The sequence below is a fragment of the Monodon monoceros genome, unplaced genomic scaffold, assembly GCF_005190385.1.
Source record: "Monodon monoceros isolate NGI ecotype Baffin Bay Population unplaced genomic scaffold, NGI_Narwhal_1 Super_Scaffold_7, whole genome shotgun sequence".
Classification (NCBI taxonomy): domain Eukaryota; kingdom Metazoa; phylum Chordata; class Mammalia; order Artiodactyla; family Monodontidae; genus Monodon; species Monodon monoceros.
The window spans coordinates 53,639,250-53,667,228 of NW_021703784.1; the positions used below are offsets into that span (position 1 = coordinate 53,639,250).

Sequence of the window (27,979 nt, forward strand, 5' to 3'; positions counted from 1 at the left end):
GGGGGGGTGGTGGCGGGGAATGGGGGAGTGGAGGGCTCGTCAGTGGGGATCAAGCACAGAGGCATAAAAGGACAGGACACTTGGGAGGATTGCTGGGAAAAGGTCACCCTGGCAGCTGGGGAGAACGCATAGCAGCTACAGACGCAGGAGGCAGAGACACTATTTCAGACCCAATGAACCGATCGACGGGGGGAGTCAGAGCCAGACCGAGGTGGCCCTGAGGACAGACCAAGCACAGGGCAAAGGGAACGCTGAGATGCCACAAGCAGCCTTCCAGGGGCTGGGCCTGGACCCTCTTCTCCCCCTCACAGCTCCCATGGCCCTGTCTACTCTGCCCACAGCCCAGAGGGCCCTCCTGAGCACTAGACCCCTCAGCCCCCTCCCCCACCTGATGTCCACCAGCCTGTCCGGACGGGAGCTCACTCTCCCCTCAACCCTGCTCCTCCTCTGCCTCCCGGCTCGGCCAATAGCACCACCACCATCCTTCACGGCTGACCTTCACAGCCGACCTTCACCGCCGACTTCACGGCCGTTTGTCACCGCCGACCTTCACCGCGGACCTTCACCAGGGCGGACCTTCACCAGGGCGGACCTTCACCAGGGCGGACCTTCACCAGGGCGGGACGCCGGGAGGCCTCCCTCTCCTTCATAACAATGCACTTCACTCCGTGGGCATGGCCACCTCCCTGGCCAGGCGCCTCCCCTTTGGGCTCCCAGCTTCCACACTGGCCCCTACAATCTGTCGTCCACTGGGAACCAGAGTCAGCTCTGAAAATCTGACTGTGTCATCCCCCTCCTGAAAACCCTCAGGAGATTCCCCATGGCCTCAGGACAAAGTCAGTATCCTTCCCCTGCCCACAAGACCTCCGAGCCCTGGCCCTCGTTAGCTGCATCCCACAGCCAGAGGCTCCCTCCATATTAAACCTTCTGTTAAAAGCACCAAGCTCCATCCCCTGCCCCCTCACCCAGCTAATGCCTGCTCATCCTTCAGGTCCAAACGGAGATGAGCGCTCCCCCCGCAGGAAGCCAGGCACCCTCCTGTGTGACCCATCACAGCCTCCATGGTCCCCTTCACTTGGCCCCCGACTCCTCCATAATTCTGGTTCAAGGCCTCTGCCCCCCAGCCTCACTCCTCTCTCTACCTGGGGCCCAATACTGTGCATGGTGCGTAAGACACGCTCAGCAAATGTTTGGCAAGTGAACGAATGAGTCACTAAATTAATGGATGGAGAAGAAATTCACTGCTGTCCACAGGAAAGAGCAAGAAAAGGAGCTGAGGGAACAGGCCTGTCAGCAACACTGCGGCGGGCCTGCCTACGCTGACAGGAAGGATGGCCCGGGCTGGGGCTAGTGGAAAAAGCACACAAGTGTGAGGAGAAATGCTATCATTTGTGTAGAAAAAATTTTTAATTATATATATATATATAATTTAATATCATATATATCATATATATATAGTCTTTCTCTTAGAGGCTAGATAAGAAGTGAGTAGCAGTGGTCATCTCTGTAGCAGAAGGAATATTTTCCAATCTGTAGCACATATACCCATTTCAAACTAAATAATAAAAACGAAGCCTTTTCCTTCAGCGAGAGGACCCGGCCCAGCAGAACAAGGACACACCACCTGCCAGGAAGATCCCTGTCGGGCGCAGGACTTGCAGCTTCCAGGCCATCTCTCTCTGTATTGTCAGAAGGCCCCTGTGAGGTGTAGTCATGACACCCCTTCTCAGATGGGAGAACTGAGCCTCTGAGAAGGGGCGGGACTTGCCAAGGTTGCACAGCAGATAAGCAGGGAGTGGGATGAAGGAGGGACCCTGGCACCAGAACCCCAGCTCTCGCCTCCCCACCTGGGCTCCCCCAAATCCCAGGAATTCACCTGTGAGACTGCAGAGCTGGCAGTGGGGGAGGTAAAAGAAGTGAGGGGCTTGGCCACTGCTGACAATGAGACCCAGGCCCATCCTGCTTTTCTCTGGGCCTTAGCACCCATCCGTCCCCTGAGGTTCTAGGCACTGCTCCCTGAGGCCCTCTGGCTCTGTCTCTCCAAGGGTTCATGGTCAGCAGAGAGTTAATGTCCAACTACCCAGCACAGGCCTCTTCTCCAGTAATAAAGCCTGCCCTGTGGGCCCATGGGCTGGAGTAGGGAAGAGATAAGGATTATTCCCAAGCCAAGGACACAGCACACAGGTCCCTAGGGGCCCCCAAGTCCCCAGGTGGAGATCAAGGAGCCTCTCTTGGGCCAGAGACACACCCCAGGTGATATGGTAGGAATCCACCTCCTCCAGGAAGCCTCCGGGCCTGCTAGCCCTGGGGCCTCTCCCTTAGCAGACCATGGAGACCAAGACATACATCTTAGACACATACACCTTCCCAGTGTCACAGAGGCACCCACCCCATTGTGCCAAAGGGACGGCTGAGACCAGAAATGGGTAGGGACTCCCTAAAGGCAACCTGTCAAGACCTGGATCCAGGCCCCCCAGCCCCCAGACCAGGGCTCCAGCCCATGTTCAGCATCAGCCCTGCCACCTGTCGCCCGCAAGACCCAGGGACGACCCCTGGCCTCTGGGACCACCCAGTGAGGGGTTGCTAGGAGTCCTCTGAAGGCTCTGCTCCATGTAGGGTGCCTCGGGCTGACTTGCGGCCCTGGGGTGCTGTCCCTCACGCACCTGGGGCCAGGCCAGCTGGAGCAGGCAAGCCCTGGGCAGACAGTCAGGGACAGAGCGTCCTCCGGGCCAAAGGCTGTGAGTGGCCGTGGTAATCTGAGGAAATCCTGGGTGCATGGGGGTGTGCCCAGGGTAACCCAAGCCATGAAGTGACCAGGGGTTGCCATGGTTAGGGACAGGTATGGTTTCTGGGTGGGACAATGGCCTGGCTGCTTCTTCAAAGCCCTGCTCTAATCCTACTTCACGCACCCAGTCACAGAATCATAGAGTCGGAGAGTCATTTGAGCTGACTATTGAGCCCTACAATTGTGGAGCACGGCTCCCCAGACCAGCAGACACCCAGCATCTCAGGCCCACAGACTATCCAAGCTGGGCACCTTCCAGGCGCCACGACTTGACTTCCAGCCATGAGTCTCTGAAGGAGAAAGACAGCTCAGACACCTCGTGTGGGCTCCACCCCCATGCCCTCCCACCCTCACCCAAAAATCAGTCAGAAAGGCTACTAGTGAAACTTCTAATGAGCTAAATGGTGCAGATGTCAGCGTTCTCTGGAGAATCCACAAACCTCTAGAATTCTTTTCTCTGATCCCACAGTCAACCTAGGTAAGGCCTAATGTTCAGGCTGATTTCTCTGCCGGCTGCCAGTCTACCCTCAAAATTTCACAAACAAGATTCACTGATCTTGGACTGTCTGAAGTTTTGTCCTCCTCTCTCCCTTTTGAATCCTGTGTTTGCCTTTGTTCTTTGATTCAGTCTACCAACCGACTCCCTCACTTACAAAGAACCAGTTTGCCGGCAGAATCACTAAACTACGCGCAAAATAACCAACTACATGCCTCTGAATTATTCTTAGACATTGTCCGCGGGGCCCCTGGTGGAAACAACTCCCACCTCACTCAGCTCCCCCCTGTGATGCTCACCCCCGAAAGGAGATTGTGTCAGGACGTCAGTTCTGCAGTGGCCTCCCTGGGCAGGCAAGTAGGCAGGCTCACACTCACATCCAGACCCAAGTGTCAGACTCCACCCAGGCCTGGGTGATTGGCCATGGAGAGCCCCTGGACCATCCTGTGTCCACCTGCTGTCCAGAGAGAGGAGGGAGGAGGGAACCGCCAAGAACTGGGGTGCAGACACCAGTGGGTCCCATGGGATATCTCTGGCCTGGGCTCAAGTCCTAGCTCCCCCCCACCATTGTCTAGGTGACACTGCTCACATCTGGAGGTGCCACTGCGCCCTGCCCCCTGGGTGAGGAAAGGAGTGAGAGGGGCTTTGTCGGTACTAAGGGTCTCCCTGAGAAAGCTGCTTGCTGTGCCAATGCAATCAACGTACGTCAAGGGCCCAAGCTCAGCCTCTTCTTGGGAGCTCAAAGCTGCAGGAGGACCCAGAGTGGGGAGGCTGGCGGAGGGCCTCCCGAGCAGCTGAGGCACCAAAATTCCAGGACTTCTGAGGGCCCGAGAGTTCCTTGTTGTGCTTCCTCAGGTTCCCTCAGACTCTCCCAGCTCTGTCTCCCTGGCTCCCCTTCACAGTCCTGACAAATCACTCACTTGGCACGGCCCTGCCTCAGGCCTTCTGTTCATGAAGTGCCCCTTCCTGAACGCCATCTCCACCAGCGGTCAGGAAGTGACCTGGGAGTGAGACCTCACTCCTACAGACCCTGCGGAACCAGCTCCGCACATCTCTCAGGCACTTATCACCCCACGCCTCCCCTGAGCATGCCCAGCCTGGGGACCTGGCTCAGGGGGCTCCCTCCTGCTCTCTCCTTGTTGTACATCCACAGCTTCCTTCACCCCTGAGCTGCTTGGGCACACAGCTCTGGGCCTGGCTAAGCCTTATAGAGCCTAAGTTTCCCTGTCTGTAAAATGGGACTAGGTCAGCAGTTCTCAGAGTGTGGTCCAAGGACCCCTGAGGGTCCCAGAGACCCTTTCAGGAAGTCCATAAGGTCTTGTCTTTTCCACCTCCATATCTGTGAGGACAGATTTTCTTCATACACTTCAGCCAAAACAATATCACATCAGTCTGGATGTAAAGCAGATACGGGAATCGGGTTGTCTTCTATTAAGTCAGATACTAAAAATATTTGAAAAAAATGTAAAACAATGCCCCTCCTCTTACTAATTGTTTTATGTTGGCAAATATAGTTATTTTTCATAAAAATACATTATCCTGTAATGGATTTTTTGTGGTTACTTTTAAATGTCTCAGTTAAATTTCTAATATGTTAAATATCAATAGATACAACCCACATAAACAAAAGCTCTTTGAGGTCTTCAATAATTTTTAAGAACATAAAGCATTCCTGAGGCCAGAAAGTGTGAGAATCTCTACACTGAATGATCTTGATGGGCCCTTCTTGTTCTCATGGTCTCTCAGCTCACCTCTTGGGATCAGCTCACTCCTGGCTGAGTGAGATGCTCTTTATTTGTCCTCTTGAGTTTCAAGGTGGGGAAGTGTGCGGGTGTGTGTATGACTGGTTCTAATTTCAAGGGTTTGGGGAATCAAGGAGCATGTCCATCCTCCATCCCCTTCAAGAGGACACAGACTTCCAACCCATCCCCTCTTGACCTTGAGGACCCGTGGCAGGTCCTGACCCCACAGCAAACCCAGGGAGAGCAGCAGATCCCCCATCTCTGGGCAAAGCACTGAGCCTGTCACCGTCCCCTCCCTGGTCTGGCCTCCCGGCGGTTTCAGCCCTACGGAGGCACATGAACCTTTGGAAAAAAACCTCCCCGTTCTCCAATCACAGATCACACAAGCCACAGCCCAAAAGAGAGGATGAGCCACAGACCCGAGCGGCTGTGGGCATGGGCTGAGTCCCTGGTCCCCAGTGGCCAGCTGCAGAGGCTGGGCGGGGCTGGCTGCAAGTCAGAGGGACTGAAAGTGGGCGGGGCTGCTGGCAGGCGGGGCGGCACTCACGTAGATGAGATGGTCTCGGTATCTAATGAGCAGGTTGCGCAGGATGCCAGCTTCGTTGAGGTCCCCCAAGCGGATCATGTCCTCCACGCCGTGGACCGACGTGGGGTGCATGGGCTTGATGTGCCTGGCATTCTGCGGGGAGATCCAGTGTTCCTGCGGGGAGGCACAGTGGCTAACGTAAGCTAGTTGCGTCCTCCTGGCTGCACTTTGCTAGAGAAGAGTCCCGGGAGGGACGGGAACCCCGGGTACCTGCGACCCCATAAGGGCCTCTCCTGCGGCCAAACACTATCATTTCTAACATCTATGAGGATGTTAGCGCCCACCCCTACCCTTCATGGACCACTCTTCCTCCTCTTAGGGGATTCTCTCTGCAGACCTAAGAGGTGGGCATGGCAGGGATTTTGGCCCTACCTCATGGTTGTCATAAAGGGGATTAGTCTCTCCAGTCACCTTACAGGATGGAGTGGAAAGTGTAATCACTGGAGTTAGACAGACTTGGCTTCAAATCCAAACTCCGATAAACGAAGGCACAAGAATTATTCAGATAGTGCAATATTTCCTGCTGCCACGGGGGGCAGATGGTTGCACATCTGGGCAATAGCCTTTGTTCTTTCAACAAGTTTGTGAAGCTGTGGTTTCCTCTGACCTCCCCCAGGTGGTCTCCAGCACCCTCTACTCACAGCCCCAGCTTCTCAGAGAAGTGAGAATCTCTCCTGTGCTCTGCAGTGTGGCTACAACCTGAGTCAAGCCTCCAAAGCCCTCTGGGGCCCCCTCCTTGTTCCCAAAGGCTGGAACCCTCGGAGCCTCAGGACCAGGCAGAAAGCTGACTGGTTCCCCAGGCTGGGGTCGATGCCTCCTCTGGGCTCCCACATACCCTAGGTCTCCCATTGCAAGGCAATGGTCACTGCCACTGTCGGAGCGCAGTTCTGGCCCTGACCCCTCAATTTTCCCCAAGGCTCGTTCCATGTCTGCTATACGCCTGGTTCACAGTGCCTCATATAGGGGCCAGGCACAAATGACGTGGCAGGGGATCCCCGATGAGACAGATGGCCGGCTGGGGACTACTAGGAACCAGTCTGAATTAAAAGCAGAGTCCTAGTCATGGAGAGACCCCAGAAGTCCCCTATTGCAGCCCCCTCACACCACATGAGAAAATAGGATCAGAGGACCACGGCCCTCAGAGAGGTGAGGGGCAGGCCAGAGATTGCTCATGACTCCAGTTTCCCTGGCATTTCATGGCACCTCCTGGGCCAGGGCATTACATTCCAGGTCAGGCCCTCAGACAGCCCTGACATGAATGCGCCTGGTGGTGAGATCAAAGAACCTGCCGACTTTCCAATCCCGTGTGGAACATTCCTCTCTCCCACCCTATTTCTTGATAAAAGCTGATCCAATTGGAAAATTCCCTTTCCCTGACTCGGTCCTAAGCCCTGGAATGGGCCAGAGGGGAGAGGACGTTGGGCAGGCTGTCTGCCTTCCCTGCTCGACCCCAGCCTCTGGTCCCATAATTCCTCCCCAAGACACTTCCGCACAGAGTTAAGAGGTGGCTCAGCCACTGTAAGACCTGTAGCCCTGTGCACATCACTTTGCTTTCCTGAACCTCTACAACCTCATCTATGAAATGGGAATGAGATTAACAATCCCTTTTTCTTGGAGATGTTGGGAGGGTTAATTGACACAATAATGGCCAACCTCTGTTTCACTCCTGCCAGGTCTAAAAAGCACTGGTGCCTGATAATTGCTCAACCAGTGCTGGGTATTATCACTTTAATGTTTTCCAGTTTTTGTTGCAAAAGAGATGTATGTTCTCATTTGTTTCTCTTAACAGCTCGTCATGGAATTACCAGTCCCGTTTTACAGTGAGGAGTCACATTGGAGAGGTAAAGTGGCGAGCTCAGTTAGAGGGCAGAGCTGAGCCTTTCCCCGCCCCTTTCCTGCATGGAAGGTCGCCCGGCTGAGGTCAGCAGCGCTCAGGTCAACGTCCACAGACACCTACAGAACAGATCAAAGTGTAACCAGGGCAGAAACTGAGGCCTGGTCCTGAAGGCATACCAGCGAGAGACAGAGAGGGAACGTGGCCAATTCTAGGGCCTGGGGGCACATTTGGGAAAGAGCTGGCCTGGCACTGAGCTCAGACAGGCAAGGACCACGTGCTCTGTAGAGGAAGGGAAGGAGGGGTACATCTGCCAATGAGGACAGCTTGGACAAAAGCAGAGCCTTAGGACTCCAGTGAGGACGGAACCATGATCTTCCATTCATTCAGCAGGTCTTTACAGAGGACCTTCTCTGGGAGACCTTTTGTTGTGCTCTGGGGAACCAGATGTGATTCACCTGGTCCCTGCCCTCAAGCTGAGGGAGTCTGTGGGCAGACAGAGGGGTCAAAGATGATGGCCTGGAGGTGGGGTGGGGGGAGGGAGTGGGAGTAGGAAAGGCTGGTGAAAGGGGAGGCCAGAAGCCGCTAGGGGCCCAATGCCACTGAAGCAAACCCAGCCCCCTAACCTGCTCCCAGCCAGCCAGCCACATCCCTCCCCCTTCTGCAGCCCCCGTTCTCAGGGGGCAAGTGGGAGGGGACCTCTGGGATCCGGTGACACAGTTATGGGACACCATCTGACATGCAACATGACCCAGATGAAACTCAAGCCTGCAGGCAGAGTCCCTGGGCCCCACCCGGGGGGTCCAGGCTAGCTTGTGGACCTGTGTGTGCTGCCAGCCAAATCCGTGTCCCCCTTCTGAGGCTGCAACCTCACAGGGGCTTCCTAGAAGGCCCTGGAACTGGAGCCTCTGGAATGACGTTGCAGGCACTCCATTTCTAAAAGCTCAGGGGACAAAAGTGTGGTTAACAGAACCTGAGCTCTAAAGCTGCCACTGAGATGCTGGGAGAGGAAACTCCCACACAGAACCCAGAAGTCCCGGATCCTGACCCCAGCACCATCATTCACTAGCTGTGTGACTCGTCCTGAGGGTCCCTCTCTGGACTCCAGTTTCACCTTGGGGTAACAGTTGCTGTCCTCCCTGCCTTTCACAGACACTGTGAGGACCTAAAGATAGAACTTCGGTCAAAGGGCTTTGCAAACCCCAAGGCGGGTATCCCTGGGGGCTGCAGGGATAACAGTGATGCCCCTGCCTCCTCCACGTTCAGTACCAGGCCTCCAGCGTCCTGAGCCCTCCCCTGGCCCTCAACAGAGCCTTCTTCTCCAAGTCACTGCACCCTCTTTCACCCCCATCAAACTAAGAGGTTAAGATGGGGACTGTCTCTATGCCCCCAGTGCCGGCCACAGCATCAGGCACAACCCAGATTACGGTGGAACCTAATCTCTCTGGTCCTCCATGTCCCCACTAAGCTGTACATGTGCCCCTGCCACATACACACATGCCATGCACATGCACACATGTCCAGAGTTCCCAGGCTTCCCCTCTGGGCCCTCATCAGGGCCACCTTCTCTAAGGCAGGACCCTGACTTAAGACCTTTTCTTCCCTCCCCAAGGCCCCACTCTCACTGTCTATCAAACGTACACTTCCTGTGACCCTTTTCTTCAGGGCCACAAGAGAGAAAGCATTAAACTGTTAGACTAATTCCAGGGCAGCGTCAGGGTGGACCGTGAACTCGTGTGATGCCATAACCCCACAGGACGAGAGCGGGCGTTTTCAGACCCCCTCACCCTCCTCTGAGGCATTCACATGTGATCTCAAATATGAATCAATAACCCTGTGAGGGTTCAGGAGGGAAAGAGATTTGGCCAAGGTTGCATAGCTAGCAAGTGGGCAGGATGGGATTTGAATCCAGTCTGTCTGACCCGAAAGCACCCCTGTACCTAAGGAGCTCCCAGCCCGGTGCCACCCCCTGCCCCACTGTACACACCGGTATGCCCACACAGACACACATTTCTAATACCAGGCAGAATGGACTGAAGTGCTGGTGGAACTAGAACAGGTAGCCTGGGGCAGAAGGGGAGGCTCCCTCCCATGGGGGTGATGGGGAAAGCTCCATGGGGGAAGGGGGTTCTGAGAGGCAGAAGCGGGGCACAGGCACTGCCTCCATCCCCCTGAGGCAGGTCACCTGTCAGCCTGTGTCCCCCCCAAGGCCTGGGGGCGGGGTGGCCGCGGGCTACTCACATTGCCTTCATCATCCAGCACCTGGATCTGCCCAGAGTCACAGAGCTTCACCACTGCCCCGATGGGCACATCAAACTCCTGCCCGGATCTCAGGTCCATCCAGACATAGTCCCCCTGTGGGTGAGAGAGGCCCAGGCCAGGTGAGCAGGGAGGGGGATCGGGTACTCCTTCCAAGCAGTCCTGTGCCCACCCCTCCACCACCAGAGGCTCTTGTGCCAACCACAAAAGAGGGAAGAGAAGGGAACTGGCACTGTGGAAGTCATGGTGCCAGGCCCTGGGCTGGGCACGATGTAGTGTCATCAATCCCTCCTCTGGGGCAGCTGTTACTGTCCCCAATTTATAATGAGTAAGCAGAGGCTCAGAGAGGGGAAGAGCCAACACCACACAGCTGGGCAGCTTCAAGCCCAGGCCTGTCCAAAGCCCTGACCTCTCCCCAAGACGCTACATCCCACACATGTACAGCAGACTCATTGAAGTTTAGGCAGAAACACTTCCCCTCTGTCCTAAAGGAGGCGTACCCCCAGGACATTCAAACAGCCTCTGTCACCTCCTTGGTCAACACCCACAGTCACAGTTATGACTTCCCTGCAGTGATGCTGCTCTGTGCCAGGCCCCATGATATATGTGGGCATCGCTCTCAGCCACACTGTCTCCTGGCTTGTGGGGACATCCCGATCTGGGGCCAGGGGAGCATTATATTTGTGTCCCCTGCAGCGTTCAGCAAAAGGCCTGGCTCCCACTACATGCTCAGTAAGGGTTCACAGAAGCCAAATCTACAACCCAGAGTCGGAAAATGGACTTAGAACAACCACTTTCAGCACTGATGCATTCAACATGCATGTACTGAGCGCATACTGGGTACAAGGCACTGAGGGATCTAAATGCTGGGGATCGAGCAGTGAGCATGGAGCCCACATTCTAGTGGGGAGGAGACAGAAAACAAACAACTGAGCAAGTACACGGTCACTTGGGATGGCGGTAGTGCTGTGATGGAAGTGAGCCCACCAATGCTGGAGAAAGACAGAGCCGGCCAACCGGAGACTCATTCGCCGGAGAAGCCGCTCTATGAAGGAAACCTCTGAGCTGAGACCTGAAGGGCGAAAAGCAGTCAGGCTAGGAAGGAGCAAGGGTAGAAATCTGGGCAGCGGAAATGATAAGTGCAAAGGCCCTGAGGCAGGAAGGAACCGCAAAGAGGTGGTTGTTGCAGGACCTGATGAGAGAGAGAGATGGGCAAGATTCAGGACTCATAGACTCTCATTGGCCTGGAGGTAAAAGTTTGAATTTTATTCTAATCTTTTTTTTTTTTTTTTTTTTTTTTTTTTTTTTTTTTGCGGTATGCGGGCCTCTCACTGTTGTGGTCTCTCCCGTTGCAGAGCACAGGCTCCGGACGCACAGGCTCAGCGGCCATGGTTCACGGGCCCAGCCACTCCGCGGCATGTGGGATCCTCCCAGACCGGGGCACAAACCCGTGTCCCCTGCATTGGCAGGCGGACTCTCAACCACTGTGCCACCAGGGAAGCCCTTATTCTAATCTTAATAAGAGTATTTTTTTGGGGTGGTTCCCAAGTTCCCCAGAAGGGTAAGAGAACCTAGACATCCTAATAAAAATATAACTTCCTATTAACGGCAGTTAAAAACAGAACAGCTGCTAAAACTGCTTCACAATGAAATAAGCCCATGGGGATGGCCCAGGGGAAACAGCTCTGGGATATGAGACTGGGATCCAGGACCCACTTGGCCTCCAGTAAATCGCTGACCTCTTTGAGCTTCAGTTTCCACATGCCTCAGTGAGGCGTGGGCTTGGTGAGTCCCAAGGCCAACTCTTCACTGTTTCAGCCTCCTCCTGTTCCCATCAGAACCAACTACTTTTCAGCCACAGCCGCCATTATGGGCCTTCACTTCATGGGAGGTTAGCACATGTTAGAAACAGGCTAGCTTCAAACCCAAGCTGTCTCCCAGAGAAAGTGAGAAAAATTGGAGAGCATCTGGGATGGGAGGAGAACTCATGCGTTTGCTGAGCATCTACTGTGTGCCCAGGCTGCATGACTGCTTCCCATTTAATCCTCACGACTGCTTTAGTCCCAAGTCCAAGCTGTGCTTCCAGCCACACTCCTCGCCCTCTCTAAGCGCCAGCCCAGGACCACCTGACACACACCTGCTCAGGCTGTTCTGTTCCAACTGCCCCCAATCTCACCCCACCTTTCCACTGAGTGGACACCCAAAGCAAATAGCAACTCTTCCCTGGCCCCTCCTCACTGCCGCAACTTCTACCTCCTTCCCAATTCCTAAAGAGTTAGTTCATTCATTCAGTACATATCTGTGGAGAGTCCGCTGTGGGCCAGTTTCACTCCAGACCCTGCGGCCAGAGCAGTGAACAGAGGGGAAAGCAGAGGGCCTAGTAAGGGCCGGCCCAGGTTGGAGCTAGATGAGGGGGCGCTTGGAGGATATGGGCAGCACCAGGGCACACAGGGCCCTGGGAGCCATGGACAGACGTTGGACTTTCTTTCAAGTAGGACAAGTAGCCACTGGAAGGTTTTAAAGCAGGAGAGAATGGCATGATGGATTTACATTTTCAAAACTTCCCCTGGCTGCTGTGTAAAGAACACAGGCCCTCCTCCAGTCTTCGGGGCCCCTGGACTTGCCCCTTAACAGCCAGCACCACTCTGGGTCATCACCATGGGTGTCCATTCCCCGCTAGCCTGCAGCCCCGTGAGGGCAGGGCTGGTCTGAGTCTTCCATTGGTGACTCCCCAGAACCAAACATAGAGAAACAGTTCTTCTCTCAGTGAGACAGAGAATCAGAATGTGAAACAGCGTGTATGTGAGCATGTGTGTGAGTAGGTAAGAGGGAGCATGTGACAGAGTTCGTGTGTGAGAGAGAGAAAGAGAGAGACTACCTGATTCCCAGAGGCCAGCGGTGGCGGGCAGTGGCACCAGGACATTGCTCTATGCAAACTCAATACCCCTGCAACAGGCCAGGTAGTGACTTACATGCTTCCCTGTAATTAACTGTCTCATTGAACCTTATGACAACGCTTAGGCAGGGCATTCTCTCTCTACTTCATCTCCTCAAAGAGGTCAAGAAACATGTCCAAGGTCACACAGGTGTTTTGTGGTAGAGCTGGGAATGAAGCCCACGCCTGGCAAACTCCAAATTCAGTGCTCTCTCCCTACATCCCCTGGGCCCCACACTGAACCCAGCTCTGCAAGCAGAACAGGAAGCACTGATAGGGTCCCTGGCTGGAGATGGTTTGTGGACCTAAAAGGCAAACTGGAAGCTCCAGCTAAGGGCAGCAAAGCAAACAGAAATGTCTAGAACCCTCCTAGCCAAGGACTGTCACCAGGAGGGTGGCAACTTAACTTTCTCTTCTCTTGGTCTGAACTCGAGGAAAGAGGCTAAAATGGCAGCTAAGAGGCTTCAGGGAGGAATCTGGGGCCTGAGAACCTCTGAGGGGGACAGTTCCCATGGTCCCATGGAAAGCACTTGGGGCATCAGAATGCAGCTGGGTTGTAAGGGTCCCCATTTTACAGATGAGGAAACTGAGGCCGAAAGAGAGAAAGGGATTTGGCCATAGTCACTCATCAAATCAGTGACTGACGAGACTGTGAGCATCTGCAGGGCAGAGCCTGAACCCAAAACAGGGTAGGTCAGGAATCGCTGGATGCACGAAGGAAGGAGCAGAGGAGGGAAGATGTAGGAATCGCTGGATGCACGAAGGAAGGAGCAGAGGAGGGAAGATGTAGGAATCGCTGGATGCACGAAGGAAGGAGCAGAGGAAGGAAGATGTAAAAGAACATGACACTTTTTTGAGGGGCAGGAGAGGGGAGGAGAGGAAAGGGGCACTGGGCTCAGGTCTAACCCCACCAGCCCCTCCCCACAGCTGGATTCCAGGTAGCCCATGACTGTATCTGGCCCCATTCCTACCACTCCACTGTGAGGGGTGCCCCACTAGGGACCTCACCCGGAATCAAAAGTTCCATTTGTGTAGACACCTGCCTCTGTGTGGCTGTGTAACCTGGGGCAAGTTCCAGCTTCTCTGCTGTCAGTTTTGAGTGGCTCCCAGCCCCAGAACGGTGAGTTCCTAGATGGATTTGCCTAAATGTTCTCAAGGGTACACCACAACCCTAGTGGGGGCTTCCTCCAGGGAAGCTGGCCCACATCCACAATGAACACAAGGTAAAGAGTTCTGTGTTCAGGTCCCAGTTCTGCCACTAACGCTGTGTGACTCTGGGTAAGTCTTTCAGTCTCTCTGAGCCTTAGAGTTCAACAACCTTAACAGGAAAGGAGTCAGTGCTTGTGAAGATGAGAGACCCATGCAAAGGGAAGTTGTCTTTGCTGTCCACCCACCTTCCCTCCTAGGCATGAGCCCAGGATCAGATCAATATCAACTCCCCGCAGGGCCTTAGCCTTACATGCCTCTTTCCTCCTCTGGGGCAGGGCCTGAGGTTCAGTCCCCGTTTGTGCAATGAAAAGGAGTCTGTCTCAGGACACTCCCCCCACCCTCACTTATCCTCATAGTCCCTCCGGGACATTGGTTACATTAGCCCCATTTTCACAGGTGAGAAAGATGGGCCAGCTGACTTGCCAGGGGCGCCAGTGAGCAAGGAAGTGTCTGGTTGCTAATCTTCGGTGGAGGAGGGGACCCGCGGGCCATGCTTTCCTTCTACCAGCCGGTCAGCCAGTCCACAAACGTCTCCCCGAGCCCCCTCCGTGCACCTGGAGTCACCCCCTGCTCTGGACCCGGGCAAGGGCAGGGAAGCCCCTTCCCAGCGCTGGCCCATCCACCTCCCGTTTTCCAGCTGCACAAGCTCCGCGCCCAGGCAGGGGCAGCTGGGGGCCAAGTTCCCGCCGGGCGTCTAGGGCCGCGTGGCACCAGAGGGCTCAGGTGTGCGTGCACCCTGGGGCTTTGCGACCCTGCGGCCCGCCTGGCTCCAGACAGGCGGGGAAACCGAGGCCCAGGACCGGGTCCGCGGGGCGCGTCCTCCCCCTCCCGACCCGGGCCTCACCGGCAGGACCGCGTATGTCTTCAACGCCTGGTTCAGGCTACGCAACAGCGCCCACTTGCCCGGCTGCTTGGCGCGCGCCTCGGCAGGGTCGCCGGGGTCAGCGGCGTCCTCGGGGCTGGCGGGGTCTGCGGGATGGGCAGGGGGCTCCATGGCGCGGAGGGCCTAGCGGCGGCTACGGTGGCAACACGTCTCGAGCTCCCTGATTCACCTAATCCCGTGCGCGCCGCCCGCCAGGGAACACTAAACCCGGCCATCTGCCGCGGGCCCATGGCAACGGCGGCTTAGGTGACGCCCGCTGGCGGGAACGAGGAGGGGGCGCCCGCGCCGCCCCAGCCCCCTCCCATCCTGGCGCGACCCCAACACCCAACATCGTCGGGGATTCCGGGCCCGCCTCACCAGGACCTCTGCGAACGGCACCCAGGAAACGAGATGCGGGGCCTCGGCAAAAACGAGGCACCTGGAACCTCACCTTGACCGCAGTTTTGGAGAAAATCAGTATGTTTTCTGCGGAAAGAAACGTGGGGATGTTATGGAGTGGAACACAATAAACTTCGTAAATTTTTTAAGACTAAAGGGAAGGTGCGTCAAAGATCTTTCTGGCCCACTGGCTGCCTCTGGGGAATGAGGGCAGATAAAAGCCTTGAGGTTGGGAGGGGACTTTATGGGGAAAGCCCCGGAAGAGTCTTTTCTGGTCCTCACCCAGCCTCTGAGGCCAGCCAGCTGGTGATCTCCAGGTCAAAGAGGAGGCACTGAGGCCTAAAGGAGGGGCGTCCCCTTGTTCCCCAGGACAGCAAGTCACCCCTAATGGCTCAGAGCTCACCCCACAGTGGGCGCCAAGCTGGGCTCCTGTGTCCTGGCAGCCACACAGGACTGGGTGCCAGCCTGGGTCCATGCTGGGCTGCAAGCCACAGTGGCCACTGTCCCATCCAGAAGGCGTGGAATGCCCAGGCCCTGTGACTCTCCTCCTACACCTGCCTCCTTCTCTCTCCCTACTTATCTTTATCCTCTCCCCTCTTTTCTCCTATTCTCTCTTCAAGGTCTCATTTTTGGCCCTCATCGTTGCCTGAAATCCTGGAAGACCCAACTTTCTGTTCTAGAGGAGCAAGCCACAGCGGGGAGTAGAGGGAATGACAAGGAAGGAGACAGTGATGTCTCACACAGAACTCGGAGCTGCCCCTCTGGACCTGGGCTTCCTTCTACACGCCCCCCTCTTTTCCAGCCTCGAGGACCCAGCGCTCTGCCACCCAGCACACAGATGACTGTCGGCAATGATTCCCACCCATTTCCTGTGCCCTCTCAGGGGCCCTGCTCTCAGAAGGGGTCCTTTCCAGAGTTAAGCCCAGAACAAGCACACCTACCCCTGCCCACCCTCCTAGGAGAGTCCGTGGGGACAGGAACCAGACCCTCAGACCCAGGGAGGTGCTAGAGTTGGGCTTCCAGGCATCCTTCCATCTGTCTATTTAAAAAACCTTCACAGGGACTCCCCTGGTGGTCCAGTAGTTAAGACTCCGCCTTCCAATGCAGGGGACATGGGTTCGATCCCTGGTCAGATCCCACGAACTAAGATCCCACGTGCTGCAGGGCAACTAAGCCAGCACACCGCAACTACTGAGCCCAAGAGCCACAACTAGAGAGCCCGTATGCCACAACTACAGAGCCCACACGCCACAACTAGAGAGAAGCCCACGCACCGCAACGAGAGATCCTGCATGTTGCAACTAAGACCCAACACAGCCAAAAATAAATAAATATTTTTAAAATTAAAAAAAAACAAAAACCTTCACAGGCTCAGGCTAAAGCTTAGGGGACACCGTCCTCAGAGCTTCCAGCCTGGGGGTGGACAAACCCAGACACAGATAAGGATGGTACCACCAGATAAGGGACAGATTAACCCTGGAGAGACAGGATAGAATGGCTCCTATGAGATTGGACTCTGGACCAACCGGTTCAATGATGACAAGGCCATTCACATGCTGTGTGATCTTGGGCAAGTTCCTCAACCCCCATGTGCTTTTGTTTTCTCATTTGTCGGATAACAGGATAACAGTACCTCATTAGGTGCTTGTGAGGGTTAAACAGGTCGTGTGTAACTCACTCAGATCGGTGCCTGTTAGAGCAAATGCCGTGTGAGTGTTAGTTATTATTAACTGAGCAAGTCATGTTGTTGTGGTGTTGTGATTATGTAGGCAGATATGAGGGAGAAGGGTGTTCCAGAAAAGAAAACAGCAAAGCACAGAGAAGCAGAGGTAAGGAGGAAGAGATGGTGAAACAAGTCTGGTGGATGGAGAGAGGCCCCATGAGAGAGACCTAGTAAAGTACTGAGAGACTGGCCCTCCCTGACCCAGACCCACTACTCAACACCCTGCACCCAGGCCACCCCTGAGATGAAGCCTCGGAGTAGGTCCCTTCCCTGCAGGTGGCTGCACACCAGGTCTGGGAGGCAGGTCTAATGCCCCTGGGACCCACTCTGGCATCACACCAGACTCTCTCCCAGAGCCAGGGCTCACTGCTCCCCCAGCCTCGTCTCCTGCTGCCTGGCCACACAGGACAGGGCCTCCTACCTTTGCTTATGCTGAGTCCTCTGCTAGGAATGCTCCACCTCCACCATACTCTTCCCTGCCCCCACTTAGCCACCAAGGCTCCACTTAGCTATGTGCTCCCTGGTCCCCACACCTCACTACCTTCTTTTCTCCTCCCTTCATGCCTCACACCCATAGTGCTGCTGTCACCTCCACCATACCACCATCTGGTCCAATTCTGGCCACCCATATTACATATGGGGAGACTGGGGTTCAGAAGGGGCAAAAGGACCTATCCAAGTATACGTAGCAAGCTGGAACAGAAAAGCTTTCAGGAAATAACTGTGCCAGTTGTCATCAGCAAGTGATATCAGCAAAGAGTAGAGAAGTCTGCCAAGAACTCTACAGAAACACAAAAAAACATAGCAAAAATTGTCAGAGTCAACTTTACTGGAACTCTAGAAAATATGCAAAGGTTTACAGTAACCATTTGAACATTTAAGGAAGAGGAAGATGACTGAAACCCCACAGGAGAGCTTTGTGGTACTTTAACCCACCCATCCTCCCTCACTCCCCACCTTGAGGATGGCAGCCTGTATCCCTGGTGTGGGTTTTTGGGGTCAGAGGGAGCAGAACAGACCTTGTTATCAAAGAATTTTGATTGTTTTAACCTGTCTGGGGGACCCCTGAGGGAATAATGCTAAAGGTTTGTCTTTATTCCCTAACTAGGGACCCCAGGGTAGAGAAGTAGCTATGGAGGGCATTGGTCAAAAACATCCAAAGGCAAATGAACTACCACCTGGGGAAAAAAATAACCAGTTGGAGCAAACAATAGACACTCCAAAAAGCCTGGAAGAAAGGCAGGGGAATGAGATGCGTCAGGGAAAAAGGGCTTTGTAAAAGCTTCAGCATATACTGGGGAATCTAGAAGACCACGTACACACCCAGGGTTGGACAAGTGTTCAGAAAAAGCATGAGAAACCCTAAGCTCTCACCTCTGACTGACCTCAAGCTCCATGCAGACAGGGAGTGAAGGCTAAGTCAGAGTTGTAAATGTCCTGACTGAGCACTGAAGTCATGCGCCAACATACACACAGCCCAACTGCAAAGTCTGAGATTTTTTTAATTTGTTTTGTTGTTTTTTCCAGGGGTTTTAGAGACTTCAGTGACCACACATAACAAAGAATCTAGTCTTCACACACACACACACACAAAATAGTTTAGAAAAGTCACTCAACAAAATTACAATTCACAATAAGCAGTAACAACAAACCCTGGGGAGGGGGAGAATCTGACTTCTGGAGTTATCACATTATAGTAATCAAAATGTCCAGTTTTCAACAACAATAACAAAAAAAAAAAACCATGAGACCTGCAAAGAAAGAAGAAAACATGGCCCATTCATAGGAAAAAAAGAAATTAATAGAATCTTTCCCTGAGGAAGCCGAGACACTGGACTTAATAGACAAAAACTTTAATCAACTGTTTTAAATATGCTCAGAGAACTGGAGGAAACCAGAACAACATCTCACCAAGTACAGGCTATCAATAAGGAGACAGGAATTATAAAAAGGGACCAAATAGAAATTCTGGAGTTGAAAAGTACAATAACTGATATGAAAATTTCACTAGAGGGGTCAACAGCAGATTTGAAAGGGCAGAAAGAAGAATCAGCAAACCAAAGATAGCTTAACTGAGATATCCAGGCTAGGGAGCAGAAACAAAAAAGGATTAAGAAAAATGAGCTGAGACTAAGAAACCTACAGGACACCATCCAATGGACCAATATATGCACAATGGGAATCCCTGAGGGAGAGGAGAGAGAGAGGTAGAAAGAATATTCGAAGAAATAATGACCCCAAATTCCCCAAACTTGATGAAAGATATGAATCTACACATCTAAAATGCTCAAGAAATTCCAGGTAGGATAAACTCAAAAAGATCCTCACTGAGACACATTATAATCAAACTATCAAAAGACAGACAAAAAGAGAATCTTAAAAACAGTGAGAGAGAAGTGACTCATCATATATGAAGGATCTTCGATATGATTAATTGCTGATTTCTCATCAGAAACCATGGAGACCAGAAGGCAGTAGGATAATATATTTAAAATGCAGGAAGGAAAAAAACACATTTCCAACAAGAATTCTGTATGTGGCAAGAATATTCTTCAACAGTGAAAGAGAAACTAAGACATTCCCAGATAAACAAAAACTGAGGGAGTTGGTAGCTAATAGACCTGCTCTACAAGAAATGCCAAAAATATTCCTTCAGGCTAAAATTAAATGGCACTAGACAGTAACTCATGCCATACAAAGAAATAAAGAACCCAGTAAGGTAACTACAAAGGTAAATATAAGAGCCAACCTTATTGTTATTTTTGGTTTGTCACTTCTTTTTTTTCCTATGTGATTTAAAAGACAAATGCATAAAATAACAATTATAAATCTAAGTTAATGGACACACAGTGTATAAAGATGTAATTTCTGACAATAATACTGTAAAGAGAGAGTGATGGAACTGTATAGGAGCAGAGTTTTCATGTACTATTGAAGGTAAGTTGGTGTTAACCCTCACTAGATTGTTATAAATGTAAGGTGTTAATTGTAAACCCCAGAGTAACTACTAGGGAAAAAAAAAAAAATATATATATATATATAGAGAGAGAGAGAGAGAGAGAGAGAGAGAGAAAGAGAGAGAAATGAATGAGAAGGGAACCAAAACAGTAGAGTGGGGAAAAAATCAAACACAAAAGAAGGCATCATAGAGTAGGATCTAAAAAAAAAAAAGATACAAATGAACTTAAATACAAAACAGAAATAGACCCACAGACATAGAAAACAAACTAACTACGGTAACCAAAGGGGAAAGGGGGGGAGGGATAAATTAGGAGTTTGGGATTAACAGATACCCATTACTATTTATAAAATAGATAACCAACAAGTACCTACTGTATAACCCAGGGGACTATACTCAATATTTTGTAATAACCTATAAGGGAAAAGGATCTGAAAAAAAATATATATTTATGTATATAACTGAATCACTTTGCTGTACACCTGAAACTAACACAACATTGTAAATCAACTATACTTCAATTAAAAAAAAGATGTCATTATAGAGGAATTGACAGGGGAAAGATATGACATATAAAAAAACAGCAAAATGGCAGAAGTAAGTCTTTAAATGGAAATGAATTTAACTCTCCAATTAAAAGGTAGAGGTCGGCAGAAAAGGTTTAAAAAAAATAACACATGATCCAACTATATGCTCTGTACAAGAGACTCACTTTAGATCCAAAGACACAAATAGGTTGAAAGTGAAAGGATAGAAAAATATACTCCTTGAAAACAGTAACCAAAAAAGAGCTGAGGTGGCTGTACTAATATCAAACAAAATGGACTTTAAATCAGGAATTGTTACAACAGACAAAGAAGAACGTTATATTTTAATAAAAGACTTAATCCAACTGTTATCAACAGTCCACAGATTTATCTTCAAACTTCACTCTGATCCAGGAATCTGGGCAGAGTACATCTAGTCCCTCCCTACACTGGCCTCACCACAGAGCCAGAAATCACATCTTACGGAAGCACAGCAGACTTCCCTGAGGTCCTAAAGAAGCGGGTCACATGTACCACAGATCTCTGGGTTCTCACAAGCACCAGCTAGCCTTGCAACGTGGGGCAAGTCCCTCCTCCTGAGACCACAGCCCCCCATCTGTATGTGAGGGGCTACCACGACAGCCTCAGAGCCTTCCCTGACATCACCACCCCACCCTGCCGTACCGCAGGCGGGGCAGAAGCCTCCCCCAGCCCCAGACTCCCTCCCACCCTACTCCACCCCCAGGACTCCTGCTATCACAGTTCTGCTCATGGGCACCCTTGCTGTGTTTCGGAGCTGCCTCCCCCTTTGGTCTGGAAACTCCTCCAGGACAGGGAGCAGTCAATTTATCTCTGTATCCTTTGTGCCCTGCCTGGTACAGAGAAGGGGCTGAGTGCCACTTTGCTGGGTGGGTGAGTGAGTACTTGGCTGGAGGAGGTGGCTTCCGGCACACTAGGAACCTCCAGACACTCCCACCTACTCCCAAAGCCATCAACATGATGGGTCTGCCCAGCCTACCGCAGGGTGCCTGGGAAAGAGCTCATGCTCTGCGAATGCCACCCAGCAGGGGAAGTCTGACCTCCTCCCCTGAGCCCTGTGCCGGCTCCTTGTGCCACAGCCCTGTGCCTGCTCCTTGTGCCACAGCCCTGTGCCCTACACAGCAGCCTCTTCCCAAGGTCTCTTCTCCCTGCATGCTGCCCCCCTCACCAGCATGGCTCCCTATCCTGTCTGGACCTGCCCCAGCTCATGTCTAAATTACCCTATCTGGGACATATATACGTTGCCAAATGTAAAATAGATAGCTAGTGGCAAGCAGCCACATTGCACAGGGAGATCAGCTCAGTGCTTTGTGACCACCTAGAGGGGTGGGACAGGGAGGGTGGGAGGGAGACGAAAGAGGGAGGAGATATGGGGATATATGTATAGCTGATTCACTTTGTTATACAGCAGAAGCTAACACACCATCGTAAAGCAATTATACCCCGATAAAGATGTTAAATAAATAAATAAATAAAAGCATAGCTGAAATTTAAAAAAATTAAAAATAAAAATAAATTACCCTATCTGGGCTTCAGTTTCTTCACCGGCAATATTGGCACAAAGATCCCTACCCTACAGCCTTATGGCAATAAAATGAGATCATGTATAGAGAGTACCCGGCATATAGTAGGACCAATGTGAATGCTACTTTTGAAGAATTAGAACCCTCAACAAATGAATAACATTTTTTCATAATGAAGAGATTTGGATTCTGAGCACAACTATATGAAAGTGTTTTCTGTGCCTGGTGCTCTGTGGGGCTCAGAAAGGCTGGCATGATGGATGAATGGAAGGAATGAGGGAGGGATGGGTGAGTATCTGTCACTGATATGTCCCACACTGGGCCACTCTCCACACGGGGCAAGAAACATCATATTCTCTGAGGTCTCCTCATATAATTTATCCCAAATAAATATTTATGCCAAGTAAAGTAAAAGAGAGAAAAGAATGGGAAATTCTCATACACAGGAACACTACTGATATGATTTTAGTAGTGGTCGCCACGGCCGTTAAACTCTTTTGAGCTGTGTCCAGCATTGGGCTGAGCGTTGTACATGTGTTACGATATTTTGTTCTCCAACATCCCTTTGAGGTAGGTATCATGCTCGCTCCAGCCCCTCGGACAAAATGAGGGTGAAATCACAATCGTTCATTCGTTCGGCACAGAGCTCCATCTCTGCGCGTGCTGGCGCTGGAGCTGAGCAGGCCGTGGGGAGCAGGCTGAAGGCCTGCCCCCGTTTCTGGGCTCACCAGGACGCCCCAGGAAGGCAGGGGAAGAAGGTGGCGTGCGGTCAGACTCTAGTGCGCGCAGAGGAGGGAAGGGTCCCAAAGGGAGTCATGGCCACAGCGAGGACTTAGAAGTCAGCCAGAAGAGGGACCAAGTGCTCGGGCTGACCGACCGTCTTTCAGGACAGGGAAGGCGTGGCGGGAGGAGGCGGACCTGGTAGGCAGGTGAAAGACAAGCGCTCTGACTGAACCCCTCGTGGCATTTCATCTTCACAGCAACCATCCTGGGAAAGGAGGGTTTTTATCCTCGTTTTACAGATGAGGAAACTGAGGCTCAGGAAGGCTGAAGGACGTGCGTGCCCCAGGTCCACACACTTATCAACAGCAAAGCCCACGATGAGCCCAGGGCTGCGGGCTCTGCCTGTGGAGCTGCGTGGCTGGCTGGCTCCCCAGAGCTGGGACTGCATTCAGGACCAAAGAAGTAACAGAAATGTGCTTTCTGTGTGAGGGGTGGGCAGAGCCAGGTCCACCTGCAGATACCTGCTCCCAGCAGAGGCTGCCAGACGAGATGGGCCAGCGTTCAGGGGGGCTGGTTGGAGGAGGGTGGACAGCAGGTCAGAGGCCTCCCGAGGGAAAGCGGCTGTGGGAGCTATGAGTGGCCCAGGCCCTCCCTCTGGGGTCTGCAAATGTCCCCATCCACCCAGCCCCGCCTGCAGCCCAGGCCCTGGCACCCAGCAAACACTCAGTGACAGTGACTTTTCCTTCTGTTTTTGGTCTTGGCCATCTCTGATGGGCCTTTGAAGAGACTCTCAGGCCGAGGGGCTCTAGAGGGTGGCTCCTCCAGCCCCAGGACAGAAGACTGTCTATCCTGATCCTGCCCTGACGCCTGCCTTCTCACATACACACATATACGTAACTCACACTCAAACACGCAGCTGCAGGGCACGGCTGCCCATTGGTCCCACATGGTCCTGGAGGACATGAAGCCACTGGCCAAGCCTCCACAGCACACACCCCTACCAGCCCAAGGGCCCGGTGCCAGGCCAACCTGGCTCAGGGCCCACATTCCTGAATCTGGAGACCAGGAGCTCATTAGAGCTTCAGGCTGATCACGGGGAAGGGCTGAGGGTCAGGGGCCACTGTGGCCCTGGGAAGGAAGGGGGGCTGGAGGACTCAGCCGGGGGCAGCACCTCTGCTTCTTCCCCATATTACCCTCGGAGCCTGTAGCTCTGGCTACGTCATCCCCCATTCACTTCTCCCCAGTCAGGCTCAAGGCCCTTCCTGGTCTGGCTTCAATAGACTTGCCAACTTCGTCTTCCCTTTCTCCAAGGGCTTCTCTACATCTGGGCCTTTGCACATGCTGTTCCACTGCCTGGACTACCTGGGGATTCAGAGATGTGTATAAATAAGTAATTTCTGACCAGTGGGGTGAGTGCAATGAGAAAGGGAGGCCCCAACAGACACATCACAGGGAGAATGGGCCCTGAGAGAGTTAGGGAAAGTATCATACCTGGGTTTTGAAGCATAGATAGGAGTTTTCTAGAAGAAAGGATTAGGGAGGGGATTCTACAGCTAAGAACATGGATAAGAGAATATGGGATAGGGAAGGATGAGCCACCCAACAGGGTTATTCCTGATAGAAGGATGAAGGAGCCCTCACCTTCTGAAGAATCACCATTGTCCTTGGTCAAATGCTCCTACTGCCCGCCTGGCCAGACACAGTTCTGCAGGAAGAGAGACCATGTCAAGCCTCTGAGCCAGCCAGCCCTGGAAGCACTGAGCCTGGCTGGGTCACCCGGGCTCTTCCCAAAGCCCCAGCCCCTCCTCCCTGAGGAACCCTCCCTGGCTACTCTCCCTCTGGCCACAGCCCAGCCTGTGTGACCTGAGCCTCTGCCACCATCACCAGTTCCACTGCCCAGAGCAGCTGAGCTCCCTTTTTACTACTGTTATTCAGAGATTCCCAAAGGGCTCCTAAGAAGTAGAAAGTCCAGCCCCCTCCCCTGGACATATGGGCAAAGGGGCCAGAGAGGGACCAAGACTCGCCAAAGGTCACACAGCAGGACAGGACAAATTCAGGATTAGGACTTGGTCTCTGGCCACCCAGCTCAGAGCTGCCCCAGGAGTACAGGTGACAGGGACAGCCTGGCCCAAGAGGAGGGTCAGGCTGTACATGACCTGCTCATGACACGACGTGCCTAAAACCCTTCCAGAGCACCCCCGGCCTTCAGGATGGGGGCTCTAATCCCTCCCTCATCTAGCGTTTAAGGCCCAGCACGATGCGTCTCAGTCTTGCCTCTCTCTGCTTTCTTCCTTCCTCACCCCTGCCCTTGGGCCATTCTCAGCACTCACTCTTCCTGAAATATGCTGGCCCTTTTTATACCTCTTAGACTTTGTATACACTGGACCCTCTGCCTGGAATTCTGACTAATAAATTCCCACCTATGCTTCACGGCTCAGTTTAGATGGTACCTCCTCCAGGAAGCCTTCCCTGACTGTCCCCAGGCTGCCAAGAGCCCCAATATTTCCCTCTATCTAGCCCTGACTATATGCGTTTGTTGTCTGGTCAGGGTCTGTCCCCACCTCTGCTCCCAAAGTAAGGGAGTTGATACAGGGTAGGGTGTGGGGCTCAGCCATCACCTCACACAGCACAGGGACAGCTCAGGAAGGACTCGTGGGACTGAGTGTGGTGATCAAAAGCAGCCCCAGCCCATTGGCCCCAGCATGAGGCCCCTCTGGCCCCCTACCTGCCTCCCAGGATGAGCATCAATTTTTCACAAGGTGCATTCAGAGGCGCTGGGGCATTTGATCCTCTGCCCATGACACTACCTGACACCCGAGCCCTGACCCCTGCCCTGGGGCTCCGGGATACAGCAGGCACACCGTCCTTCTGGAGAACTGCACCTGGCCTGGGTGTCTGGCTGAGAAGGGAATTCAACAAAGGCCAGCAGGCAGCTGCCGTGGGGAGCTACGTCCGTGAAGAGGATGCCCAGCTGTGGTGCTGGCACCCTGCACCAGTGTGAGCCCCGAGAGCCAGGGGCAGAACCTGGGCCTTCAGGGCCTTGGCGGGTGGAAAGGGGTTGAAAGGGCATAGAATTTAAGGGCCACGTGTAAGGAAAATGCTACAAAATAGACATTTTTTTTCTTCAAAATAATAACTAATCCCTGTTCAAGTTAATTGCTTTTTAAATTGACAACAGAGAACACAGAACTGTATTTACATTTCTGTACCCATGCTCAGTTTTACCTTGTCCTCCCAACAACCATGGCTGATGGGGCTTCATCTCCCATTTCACAGATGGGAAATTTGAGGCACAGAGGAAGGAAGCGACTTATCCAAGGAGAGAGGTAAAGAAAGAGATAGTGGCTGAGAGAGGCCTAAGGAGACAAAGAGTCAGGGACAGAGGACTCTGTCTGCCACCCCCAGCATGTCTGCCCCCCGTCCCAGCTCTGGTCAGAGATGGCAGGGGGCCCAGACCAGGAGCAATTGGCTGTGGGGACAGTGGCTCCAGGGTGGCCTGAGCCCATGACTCCCCCAGAGTCCAGCAAACCCTTCTCCCAGGGCTCAGGACAGCGGGCAGCCCAACCTTACCTGGGTCCCTGCTGCCCACCGGCCTGGCTGCCCCTGCCACCTGCACAGAGGGCTCGGGAAGCTGGGGTGGCAGGTGTGGGAAAATCTGCAGACACAAGCCCCCTCTTCCTCTGTCTTGCTCCGTGACTTGCTCTGGGGGTCTCTCTGGGTCTTGCGGTCTTTCACTGTGTGACTCTCTCTCTCGGTCTCTCCCTTTCCTTCCTGCCCAGGGCAGCTCTCCGGCCGGCACTGCTGCCCTCTCCTCCCCACTCCAGAGCCTTCCCCCGGGAGGCGGAGTTGGAGGGCCCTCCGAGGTCTGGGTGTCGTGACATCAGCATGGGAGGCGGGCTGTGCTGCCCAGGGCCCTGGCGGAGCCCTGGCCGCCCAGCGGGGAGGCCGGGGCACTGGGGTCTTTCTCGGCTGTGCTGCCGACCAGCGTGGGAGCAGGCCCGGAGCCACTCATCCCAGCCTCAGCTGCCTCCTGTCATTTGCAGTAATGCCCACCACCTGCTCTCAGCACCTGGGCAGGAAACCTTGTTCTGATCCCGACTTGGTCACTGATTTGCTGAGTCTTGGCCCCTGCCTGCTGTCTGCCAAGACTGTTTCCTTCTCCACAAAATGGCTGTTAGCGACTCAGAGCAAAGGACCAGGCGAGGCAGGGCAGGAGGTAGCAAGCCATGCCCCCTGGCCCTTTCTGCCGCCCTGCCGCGCCCCCCACACACAGACACTGCCCTTGCCCCAGGCCACTTCCCGAGGGCTCGCCGCAGATGCGTCCCCCTGAAGTTCATCACTTCACCACTGCCCCACAGCTTGTTCTGGGGGCTGGGGCGCGGGATGCCTGCTGTCTCTAATCATCTAGGAAACCTTCTCAAAGCAGCTGACTGGGAGCAACGCTGCATGTACCAGGGACTCGTGCAAACTGAGGTGGAAAATGCGATTTTACAGTAGGGGAGGAGGGTAAACGAGGAAGAGAGTGAACAAAATGTTCGTTATTAGCATCAGCGAAAACAGTGACACCGAGGACTCCCTGTTGAGACCTGGCCCTTGCACGTCGTGGCCCTTCGCCTGCAGCGACCCTGGCAGCAGCCCCAGCCAAGCAGGCCTCTCCGGGACAGGTTTGGCCAGGGCGGAGGGAGGTACTCTTTTGGAGTCTCTGTAACTGGGTTGTGCCTGCAGGGAAGGGGCCACCTGGCTGCCACCCAAAGGATGGGGTGGGGGACCCAGGGAGGGACCAATGGCCCAACTGCGCCACCTCCCGGGCACAGCTGCCCGACAGCGCCCCCTGGAGAGCAAGGCTGAGCATCCGGCCTCTGCCTGGAGCAGCGGGTGGGAAGCGACAGCGCTGGGACCCAGGCTCTGCCAAGGCTGGGGCTCCCTCTGACCCGACGATCCTGACCCCTGAAGACCCCTGGATGCTGGAGTGTGCTTGGCTGGGTGCCCATGACCGGAGTTGCTCCTGAACAGTCCCCACTGCTGGACTCCCACCTGCCGTCCGCACTTGATACCTACCACCCCTCTAATCATCTCTTGAGGAGCCGGCCAGACTGGGTGGGCGAGTGGTATCAGCCTCACACAGATGGGAGAGCTGAGGCCCGAAGAGGAAATGGTGCCCCAGGCAGAACGCAGGTCTGAGCCGTGAAGGATGGGTGCGGAGTGGCGCGGGGGTATGTGGTCCCCTCCAGATGCTGCACAGCTACAGCTACTCAGCACCCACCAGTGGCCAGGCACTATGCTAAGGTGGGCACATCATTCAGCACAGCCTTCTCTCACAGTCTTATGAGGAAATCTTGGTCTTAGTTCATTTATTTTTCCCTTACTCCCCACTCCCA

The 27,979-nt window shown here is 53.5% G+C and overlaps 1 protein-coding gene across 1 annotated transcript in view; it reads right to left on the reverse strand.

The window, feature by feature from the left end:
- Positions 1-26,394, reverse strand: part of MYO7A (myosin VIIA) — a 103,897-nt gene extending 77,503 nt beyond the window's left edge. Inside the window, exons 1-4 of the mRNA XM_029208217.1 lie at positions 26,172-26,394; positions 24,243-24,306; positions 9,685-9,798; positions 5,571-5,723 (exon numbers count right to left, since the gene is read on the reverse strand). Coding sequence (XP_029064050.1) covers positions 5,571-5,723; positions 9,685-9,798; positions 24,243-24,260 — 285 coding nt within the window. The 5' untranslated portion in view covers positions 24,261-24,306; positions 26,172-26,394. The remainder of the gene's footprint in view (positions 1-5,570; positions 5,724-9,684; positions 9,799-24,242; positions 24,307-26,171) is intronic.
- Between the last annotated feature and the right edge of the window lie 1,585 nt (positions 26,395-27,979).